An 11667-nucleotide genomic window follows, 5' to 3' on the forward strand; every position below is an offset into this window, starting at 1 on the left:
CACATTATAGCCACCCTGCAACCAAATTGGGGCGAGAAATAGAATTTGCAGTCTGTTATTGGATAAATTGATAAACACGGCTTGGCAAATTGAACCAGTTCTGTTTCTCTCTCGTGTACATACGTACACACAGTCACAGAAATCAAGAGGCATTTGCCTTATGATATTAAAAATTTAGGATAAAATGCTGAAAAGGTTTGAAATTACTTTCGGAAAGTGAGAGCCAGTCAATGGATAGTAAACAGGCCAAGCTGTGAAATAATAATAATAATAATAATAATAATAATAATAATAATAATAATAGTAATAATAATAATAAAATTCAAGTTCAGTTGAATGTCTCATGTTCAGATCGCATATTTATTGTAGATCGATTTTTCTTTGACAATGTGGGAATCTCTTACCATACATTTCTCTATGAAGGTACATTATCTGTCAAATTCAGCATTTTCTTTGAATGGTGAAGTAAAAGTCAACACAGTGATATTCACATTTTTTAACCAGAATCCACAAAAACATATATATAAAAAATTAACCCTTCTGAAATATTCTTTCAGATTTAAAAATGAATCAAAATGTTTAAAAAATGTAAAAACATTTGTGATTTTGCTGTTGTTGGGGTTTCGAGTGGCATCCATAATATAAAATGTAAAAGAAATGATGCATTATTTAAAATCTGGATTTGTTCATTTTTAGGCCACAAACCAGCAGCAATGATCAAAATATTATAACAGCATAAAATGTGCAAAGGGATGCCCATGGAGAAGATTTATAATCCATTTTATACAGTAATTCATGATTATGAATGACTAACTATTATGATAATGACTAATTCATTTCCAATAACAGCAGCTCTGAAAGACGTTCCAGGTGTTAAGCAAATCACAGGTTTAAATGAATATATTAATACACATGTTGTAATGGAACGCATTATTTTTTCAAGGTGTTGGACTACTGATCAGAAGGTTGTGAGTTCGAATACTAGTCCACCAAGCTGTCACTGCTGGGCCCCTGAGCAAGGCCCTTAACCCTCAATTGCTCAGTTGTATAAAATGTGATAAAAATGTAAGTCGCTCTGAATGAGGGCATCTGCCAGATGCCAGAAAATGTATGGCGGACACGCAATGTCATCTACATCTAATAATAACTAGCGTTTACAAATGTTATCTAACAAATAAAAATGTACTGTATAATTAAGCAATATGGTCCGAAGACGAGTGCAAGTACGCTGTGATTTGGCTGTAGGCATGAGCCTGCAGGGTGAGTGCCTACGGTGATACACACTATGAAACATCCCAGTGCGGTTCTAGAAAATATAAGTGCTCTTGGAACTGTGGTTTAATCGAACAGAATAAGTGGAGCGGAAATAATTGTTGTATAATCGTTGATATGGTGAAGATTCCTGAAAGTAGACATTTATTTAACAGTTATGAGTCTCCAGTGTCAGTGGGTTTTTTTTTTTTTTCCATCAAGGGGAAGTCTTCAGGACGAAGGACTTTTGCGGTTGCTCGGTAACAAGACACGTCCTCTTATTAACTTCAAGAGAGGCTGGTAAGTGAAAAGACTTGTATAGAAAAATGCTACAACATAGTGAAAATAATGAACTGACTTGTCTTGGATGTTCCACAACATTAAGCAGTCGGTTGGTAATCCCGGTGCATTGCTGTGGTCTAAGAGAAAAAAATACTTCAGGATGTGAAAATAATCACCACCTACCTGCTTGCCAGTGATAGCAGTATCTCCAAACCGTTGTAACATCTAGCCTAGTTATTCTCAAAATTGTGTATGTCTTTTAAATAAGATTCCAGCATGTAAAATGTTCACAATATATTGTTCTTTATTAAGATGCATATATAGATGCTACTTTACAATCAGTCTGATAGAGGCAAGGTTACACACAAGGCAGAGGTGACATTGGTCTAGTAGCATTTCCTGGCATGTGGTTTATTTCCAGGTCCTTCTTTCTGACGGAGGTCAGGCGTGGCACTCTGGCATGTCGAGGCTGACAGAATGCATCTGTGGGGTACACTGGATATGCCCCTCTGTACATACTGAGCATGTGCGACCCCACCTGCTGCTTCTCCAGCTGTGCTCGCCAAAGCTCTGTCAGACCGTAGTTGGTCGGAGGGCCTGGGAATACGTGTGTGTGTGTGAAGAAGGCAAAAGAGGAGAGAAGGAAGGAGGAGAGCAGGACTCAGGACTCAGCTGTTCTGTACTGCAATCATTAATTAGCCTGCTGACAGATTTGGAGCGTATTCTCTACTAACTTTTAACTGCTGCTACTTGTGACAGAACGCTGAAAATGCAACGGCAAGCAAGCGCCAACGCAACAAATTTAATGGCTTTACAAAAATAAAGCAAAATGAAAAAGCACTAAATGGTCCACTATAGAGTCCCTGAGTAAAATGTCGTCTAAGAGCTGGCACTACTGGTGCATGCACATAGACACACTCGAGAGATTATTTAACCTTTATGTCAAGTATAAATTGTAAGTGGGATTTTAAGTAGAATAAATACCAGTACAACAAATGCAAATAATTATTCCCAGTCATGTGCGTTGGTCTTATCTATTACTAGTAACATTGTGTAATACCTTAATTACAAAGCGTTTATAGAGTGGCATGATGCATCACAGAGTGATGTGACCCATTATAGAGTGACAAGACACATTATGGAGTGACATGACTCATCATAGAGTGATGTGACCCAGTTTAAAATGACATGACTCATCATAGAGTGATGTAACCCATTGCAGAGAGACATGACTCATCACAGAGTGACATGACTCATCACAGAGTGACATGATTCATCATAGAGAGACATGATTCATCATAGAGAGACATGACTCAGCACAGAGTGACATGACTCATCACAGAGTGACATGATTCATCATAGAGAGACATGATTCATCACAGAGTGACATGACTCATCACAGAGTGACATGACTCATCACAGAGTGACATGACTCATCACAGAGTGACATGTCTCATCATAGAGTGATGTGACCCAGTTTAAAATGACATGACTCATCATAGAGTGATGTAACCCATTGCAGAGAGACATGACTCATCACAGAGTGACATGACTCATCACAGAGTGACATGACCCATTGCAGAGTGACATGACTCATCATAGCATGACATGACCCATTGCAGAGTGACATGACTCATCATAGAGAGACATGACTCATCATAGAGTGACATGACTCATCATAGAGTGACATGACATCATAGAGTGAGATGACTCATCACAGAGTGACCTGATTCATCATAGAGAGACATGACTCATCACAGAGTGACATGACTCATCACAGAGTGACATGACTCATCACAGAGTGACATGTCTCATCATAGAGTGATGTGACCCAGTTTAAAATGACATGACTCATCATAGAGTGACATGACCCATTGCAGAGTGACATGACTCATCATAGAGAGACATGACTCATCATAGAGTGACATGACCCATTGCAGAGTGACATGACTCATCATAGAGAGACATGACTCATCATAGAGTGACATGACCCATTGCAGAGTGACATGACTCATCATAGAGTGATGTAACCCATTGCAGAGTGACATGACTCATCATAGAGTGACATGACCTATTGCAGAGTGACATGACTCATCATAGGGTGAAGTGACCCATTATAGAGTGATGTAACCCATTATAGAGTGACATGCGACTCATCATAGAGTGACATGACCCATTATGCAGTGACATGACTCATCATAGAGTGACATGACCCATTATGCAGTGACATGACTCATCATAGAGTGACATGACCCATTATGCAGCGACATGACTCATCATAGAGTGACATGCGACTCATCATAGAGCGATGTAACCCATTATAGAGTGACATGCGACTCATCATAGAGTGACATGACCCATTATGCAGTGACATGACTCATCATAGAGTGACATGCGACTCATCATAGAGCGATGTAACCCATTATAGAGTGACATGCGACTCATCATAGAGTGACATGACCCATTATGCAGTGACATGACTCATCACAGAGTGATGTGATCCATTATAGAGTGACATGCGACTCATCATAGAGTGACATGACCCATTATGCAGTGACATGACTCATCATAGAGTGACATGCGACTCATCATAGAGCGATGTAACCCATTATAGAGTGACATGCGACTCATCATAGAGTGACATGACCCATTATGCAGTGACATGACTCATCACAGAGTGATGTGATCCATTATAGAGTGACATGACTTATCATAGAGTGACATGTCTCATTGTAGAGTTTTATGACATCATAAATTATCATATCGCAGAGAGACATAACTCACTAGTGTGACCTAACTAATCAGTTACAGACATGACTCATTATAGAGCGAGATAACCAATCATAGAGAGACATAACTCATCATACAGAGACATGACTCATCATAGAGAGACATAACTCATCATAGAATGACATATATGATAAGCTCATCATGACTACTGATATAAACCTACATTAGCATTTTATAAAGACTTTTTAGAAACAAGACTCAGTTGTCATATACGTTGCTTATCAATTTTAACGTCAAGTTGACATAACACTTAAACTCATGTTGTTCATAGTGTTAATACATCCAGTTATAAACTGGATATAACTTTCTATAAACTCAGATAGAAACTCATTAATAATTGAACAGAATTCAAAGGGTTAATACCATGAAGCGGATGATCTGACTTCTCAGGGACCCAACCCAGCTTGTCAGTGTGCCAAGTGCGGAGCTTGGGAAGGCCAGAGGAGCTACGTCGACCATAAGACTCGTCGTAGAGCGTGACCAGGTAATGTGAGGTGGGCGTGTTATGGTGGGAGAAGAGGAGTCTGGTGGGAAGACCCTGGACACATAGATGATAAAATAAGATCTCATTTTACTTGAACAATGCATAAGACTGGCATAACCAGGTCATAAACATGTCATAGACTGCTGCTGTCAGTCTCCTCACTCGGTGTGTTCTAGCTTTATTACATCTTTTTCAAGTTTTTCTGATGCACATTATGTGTCGTAACACTCGTCTTAGCGATATCTACTGCCACTTCTCATACATAATGTTTTAGAAAAAGATTTCTAACATGACATGTCACTGCTCATTTTATAGCTGCATCATAAAGGGTTTATAACATGTGATAGTTGATTTTCTGACATGGAGAGAATTTGATGTTTTCAAAAAACTAAACCCTAGCTAAGGAGTGTGCACTAGCATGTGACATAAGCAGCCAAACATTAACATCTGTGATGACATGCACTAGTAACTCTTACATCAGTCATATGCTGCATTTATGTCATACGGAAATAACCACTTTCTTGTTGGGAAAAAATCTCAGTGATGTGTTTATTTTGGGAAAATTCAGCCCTTATTTCTCCCGAGTCAAGGAAATAAATTCTGGTTTCTTCTGAAATTTCACAAACTGCTTTAGTTCTGTGATAGATTACAGCCACCATTTTAATCCATTCAGTGACATGAACTGTGCGAATGCTTTCAAGTTAGAATAATGAGAAGTTTTCTCACATTTTGCAAATTCTACATGGCATGAAAGCACAAAAAAATGAATCCTTTCCATCATGCTGTGTGTGTATTTTTAATAATACGGAAGGACCGTAGGAAATCTGCACTTTACTCGCCCATATGATTTACTGTACTGTACTGTATTGCATCTGCATTACCTTCCATACTGAGTTAATAATTTATAGTATTGATTATGTGCAATGTCTACCATTATGTTACTTCATGACAGCACACGCTGTTTACTGTATCTTTTCCTTCTGCACTTTCTGGGTAGGAGTGTACAAATATCAGATATCATTATTTTTTTTCTTTAGAAGAAGCCGTTATTATTACCACACATATATTACATCACAGTAGAATTCTTTTCTTTACATATCCCAGCTAAGGGGTCAGAGCGCAGGGGCAGCTATGATACAGAACCCCTGGAACAGAGAGGGTTAAGGGCCTTGCTCAATTGCCCAACAGTGGCAACTTATACACGGATCAGGCATAACATTCTGAGCACTAACAAGTGAAGTGAATAACACAGATGATCTCCTCATCATGGCACCTGTTAGTGGGTGGGATATATTAGGCAGCAAGTCAACATTTTGTCCTCAAAGTTGATGTTAGAAGCAGGAAAAATGGACAAGCGTAATTTGAGCGAGTTTGATGAATTGTGATGGCTAGACGACTGGATCAGAGCATCTCCAAAACTGCAGCTCTTGTGGGGTGTCTGCAGTGGTCAGTATCTATTAAATGTATCCTTTAAGTCCTGTAAGTTGTACAGGACTTAAAGGATCTACAGCTAACATCTTGGTGCCAGATACCACAGCACACCTTCAGGGATCTACTGGAGTACATGCCTCGACAGGTCAGGGCTGTTTTGGCAGAAAAAGAGGGACCAACACAATATTAGCCAGGTGGTCATAATGTTATGCCTGATCTGTGTATATAGACACTTAAGCACACTTATGTTTTTTTAATCATGTGGCTCAAACCTCAGATCTACGCAGCGCCGTCCGTCTTACGATCACATCTGGTCTGTGGTCTGGGTGAGGCTTGAAGTCCAGCCTGTTGCTGCTGTTTGCTGTCTTACCCTCCCGAGAGAACTGTCTCACACACACACACACAGAAGGTATACAATAGCCAAAAAATAGCCAAGTGTAAAAGAGCTTTTTAAAAAAAAAAGGGCCTAACGGCAGCACTCAGCAATCGAAGTGCACGATCAGCAGCCTTATCGATCGCCGCCTTTCTTCCAGCACATCTTTCTCTCAGAGCTGAATGCACAGGCGGCCAGGGCATGGCTATTCGTCTGCTGTTTAAACACCCCGGCTGTGCTGAGTCAGCTTAATCGCACACCTCTAATCACTTTTGCAAAGATCTCGAGTCTTGCCGAAGGAACTCTCGCCCTATCAGGGTTTGAACCACGGCGTGTGAATGATCGCAGATTGGAGGCCGACTGTTTGCGAGAACAGCAGGCGTCCGGTGATTGTGACTGAACGTTCACACAAAACAAACAGGAAACCATTTCTTCCTGGAATAAAGAGAAAGATGCAAGACATCTATTTGGACCTCCTAGGAAATTCAGAAAAAGCATATCAACATTTTTGAAGTACATAATGTTTTCTAATAACCGTTTTTATATATTGCTTTAATTAGAAGTGAGATGAAGTAGATGAATAATGTATTTTGGAGGAACAAGATGCTTAGACAGAATAACGGTCAGGATTAGAGACATGAGTTTTGCTTATTAAATCTGTTAAGTGCTTGTGAAAGCAACACTTTAGCAGCTATTAAAATAATGAAGCAAGCCTCAGCCCAAATGTTCCTGCTTTGGAAATAAACTGTATAATATACCAAACTAAAAGCTGGAATTATGTCTCTGTTTTGCTTATTCATTCACTGTATAACTACTATTTGTTTATATGAGGTGGATGAAAAATTGATGGAATTAATTCAATTTCTGCATGGTTAGCAATCTGGAGACTCATAAAAGCTTTCGGGAACTGTGATCAGAAAAGAAATCACAAACACAGATGCAAGCATTTGTCACTTATGAACTCACTGTTAATACATAAATGTAAAAATAAATAAAAATAAATAAATGTCAAACTAGCCCTTATCCCCTTCTCGAGTTTCTGTTCTTACTCCAACCCCATATTGCAGCTTAGAGCTGTGGTTGGACATTTCAGTGGAGCACTACTGCAACACGCTGATGAAATGAAATGCGACAGAGTACTGCATCTGTTCTGACTCAAAAAACAGAGTATAATTCTAAAAAAGCCTTCCAGCCAAGATCAAGTGATTTTTTTTATATAGTTGAAGGTTCTGTTAAAGGGTATTTGAATAGTTTAAGGTTCTTTAAATAGGTATTTAGATAGTTAAATGTTCTGTAAAAGGGTATTTAGATAGTTAAATGTTCTGTAAAAGGGTATTTAGATAGTTAAATGTTCTGTAAAAGGGTATTTAGATAGTTAAAAGTTCTGTAAAAGGGTATTTAGATAGTTAAAAGTTCTGTAAAAGGGTATTTAGATAGTTAAATGTTCTGTAAAAGGGTATTTAGATAGTTAAAAGTTCTGTAAAAGGGTATTTAGATAGTTAAAAGTTCTGTAAAAGGGTATTTAGATAGTTAAATGTTCTGTAAAAGGGTATTTAGATAGTTAAAAGTTCTGTAAAAGGGCATTTAAGATAGTTAAAGGTTCTGTAAAAGGGTATTTAGATAGTTAAAAGTTCTGTAAAAGGGTATTTAGATAGTTAAAAGTTCTGTAAAAGGGCATTTAGATAGTTAAAAGTTCTGTAAAAGGGCATTTAAGATAGTTAAAAGTTCTGTAAAAGGGCATTTAGATAGTTAAAAGTTCTGTAAAAGGGCATTTAAGATAGTTAAAAGTTCTGTAAAAGGGTATTTAGATAGTTAAAAGTTCTGTAAAAGGGTATTTAGATAGTTAAAAGTTCTGTAAAAGGGCATTTAAGATAGTTAAAGGTTCTGTAAAAGGGTATTTAGATAGTTAAAAGTTCTGTAAAAGGGTATTTAGATAGTTAAAAGTTCTGTAAAAGGGCATTTAAGATAGTTAAAGGTTCTGTAAAAGGGTATTTAGATAGTTAAAAGTTCTGTAAAAGGGTATTTAGATAGTTAAAAGTTCTGTAAAAGGGCATTTAGATAGTTAAAAGTTCTGTAAAAGGGCATTTAAGATAGTTAAAAGTTCTGTAAAAGGGTATTTAGATAGTTAAATGTTCTGTAAAAGGGTATTTAGATAGTTAAAAGTTCTGTAAAAGGGCATTTAAGATAGTTAAAGGTTCTGTAAAAGGGTATTTAGATAGTTAAAAGTTCTGTAAAAGGGTATTTAGATAGTTAAAAGTTCTGTAAAAGGGTATTTAGATAGTTAAATGTTCTGTAAAAGGGTATTTAGATAGTTAAATGTTCTGTAAAAGGGTATTTAGATAGTTAAAAGTTCTGTAAAAGGGTATTTAGATAGTTAAATGTTCTGTAAAAGGGTATTTAGATAGTTAAATGTTCTGTAAAAGGGTATTTAGATAGTTAAATGTTCTGTAAAAGGGTATTTAGATAGTTAAATGTTCTGTAAAAGGGTATTTAGATAGTTAAATGTTCTGTAAAAGGGTATTTAGATAGTTAAATGTTCTGTAAAAGGGTATTTAGATAGTTAAATGTTCTGTAAAAGGGTATTTAGATAGTTAAATGTTCTGTAAAAGGGTATTTAGATAGTTAAATGTTCTGTAAAAGGGTATTTAGATAGTTAAAAGTTCTGTAAAAGGGTATTTAGATAGTTAAATGTTCTGTAAAAGGGTATTTAGATAGTTAAAAGTTCTGTAAAAGGGTATTTAGATAGTTAAATGTTCTGTAAAAGGGTATTTAGATAGTTAAATGTTCTGTAAAAGGGTATTTAGATAGTTAAATGTTCTGTAAAAGGGTATTTAGATAGTTAAAAGTTCTGTAAAAGGGTATTTAGATAGTTAAAAGTTCTGTAAAAGGGTATTTAAGATAGTTAAAGGTTCTGTAAAAGGGTATGTAGATAAAGGTTCTGTAAAAGGGTATTTAGATAGTTAAAAGTTCCATAAAAGGGTATTTAGATAGTTAAAAGTTCTGTAAAATGGTATTTAGATAGTTAAAAGTTCCATAAAAGGGTATTTAGATAAATAAAAGTTCCATAAAAGGGTATTTAGATAAATAAAAGTTCCATAAAAGGGTATTTAGATAGTTAAAGGTTCTGTAAAATTGTAAAGGTGAATTTTTGGGGGTAGTTAAAGGTTCTATAAAAGGTTAGTTGGAAATGTAAATGTTCTTTAAATAGGTATTTAGATAGTTAAAGGTTCTTCAAAAGCGTATTTAGATAGTTAAAGGTTCCAGAAAAGGGTATTTAGATCGTTAAAAGTTCCATAAAAGGGTATGTAGATAGTTAAAAGTTCCGTAAAATGGTATTTAAATAGTTAAAAGCTCCGTAAAATGGTATTTAAATAGTTAAAAGTTCCATAAAAGGGTATTTAGAAAGTTCTTTAAAAGTGTAAAAGTGAATTTTTGGGGGGTAGTTAAAGGTTCTTTAAAAGGTTGGAAATGTAAACGTTCTTTAAATAGGTATTTAGATAGTTTTAAGGTTCTGTAAAAGGATATTTAAGAAGAAGGGTATTTAAGGTTGGGCAGCACTGTGGCTTAGTGGTTAGCACTGTTGCCTCACAGAAGGTCCTGGGTTCGAATCCCAGGTTCGAACAGGCAGGGGCCATTCTGTGTGGAGTTTGCATGTTCTCCCTGTGCCTGCGTGGGTTTAATCAAGGTACTCCGGTTTCTTCCCACAGCCCAAAAACATGTACATTAGGTTGATTGGTAATTCTAAACTGTCCATAGGAGTGAGTGTGTGTGTGTGGTTGTCTGTTTATATGTGTGGCCCTGTGATGGACTGGTGACCTGTCCAGGGTGTACCCCTGCCTTTCACCCAATGTGTGCTGGGATAGGCTCCAGCAGATCCCTGTGACCCTAATTAGGAATAAAGCGGGAATAGAAAATGGATGGATGGTATTTAAGGTAGTTAAAAGTTCTTTAAAAGAGTATTTGGACAGTTAAAGGTTCTTTAAATGGGTAATTAAATACTTAAAGATTCTGTAAAATAATATTTGGAAATTTAAAGGTTCTTTAAATGGATATTTGGATAATTAAAGGTTCTTGAAAACAGGTATTTACATAGTTAAGGTTCTTCAACGGTTATTTGGGTAATTGAATGGATCTTTAGACAGGTATTTAGACAGTTGATGGTTCATTAAATAGTTAATGTTCTTTTGTCTGATAAAAGTTTTCAGAAACACCAGAGAACCTCTGTTTTATAGTTAAACACCCTATAATTGTTTTCTATATGTCCCTTAAGTAAAAAATAAAATTTCATAGCAATTACAATCCTCATTACTACATCACATACTCCAAATCATGATACTAGACAAATCTACACCATGATTCTGATTCTAATGTTAATACTAATAATGAAAATATATGATAATCAAGTGTTTTACACATTTTTGCTCATTTTAAACATTCTAGTGGCCTAATTATTTTGTGTTTTATTTATATTTTTATTCTATCTAGGAGTACAGTTATGTTTTATTAATTTTATGTTAGATTTTAGTAAAAAACATCCTATTCTGTTTAACTAGGATGAATGCAAGGTTACAGAAGAGTTACAGATAAATTGATTATTATTATTATTTTCCTATATATCTATTTAATTCAGTGTGACGGTTAAAGTAAAGGTAGTATGTATGATAGTTGTCATATCTATTTTATGTTCCATTACACGACATTGTATCAGTGAAGCCTGTTCTGTGTAAGGCAAGGCAGCAGACGTAAAGCGATACCTGCAGTCTCTCCTCAGCCCAGTTGCCTACAAGCACTTTGCTGGAGTATTTCTGCTCAATCCTCCATCCCGGCTGCTTCCATTTATCATACGCCGTGTCCTTTTCCTGCATAATGCACCTTCCTTCTATGCGTCCTCCTGCAACAGAAACTCCAGCACATTTATGTTCGGATTAAAGAAAAATGATCGCAGCTCCATTGTCACACTGTCACAGCAGGGGGGCAGGACGGAGGACTCTGTTACTATAGAAACAGTAAACACTCATTAAGAAAGAAGCTCAGATTCCTTATGACCAGTTTCTCT

General features: G+C 36.4%; 1 protein-coding gene across 1 annotated transcript; it reads right to left on the minus strand.

Moving 5' to 3' along the window:
- Positions 1 to 1846: 1846 nt before the first annotated feature.
- Positions 1847 to 11617, minus strand: cfap107 (cilia and flagella associated protein 107). The gene is made up of 4 exons (XM_058373886.1): positions 11366 to 11617; positions 6511 to 6621; positions 4687 to 4861; positions 1847 to 2130 (listed from the first exon to the last, which is right to left on the minus strand). The coding sequence occupies exons 1-4, from the start codon at positions 11474 to 11476 to the stop codon at positions 1892 to 1894; spliced, it is 636 nt and encodes a 211-aa protein (XP_058229869.1). The 5' UTR covers positions 11477 to 11617; the 3' UTR covers positions 1847 to 1891.
- Positions 11618 to 11667: the final 50 nt, after the last annotated feature.

The sequence above is a fragment of the Hemibagrus wyckioides genome, linkage group LG21, assembly GCF_019097595.1.
Source record: "Hemibagrus wyckioides isolate EC202008001 linkage group LG21, SWU_Hwy_1.0, whole genome shotgun sequence".
Classification (NCBI taxonomy): Eukaryota; Metazoa; Chordata; class Actinopteri; order Siluriformes; family Bagridae; genus Hemibagrus; species Hemibagrus wyckioides.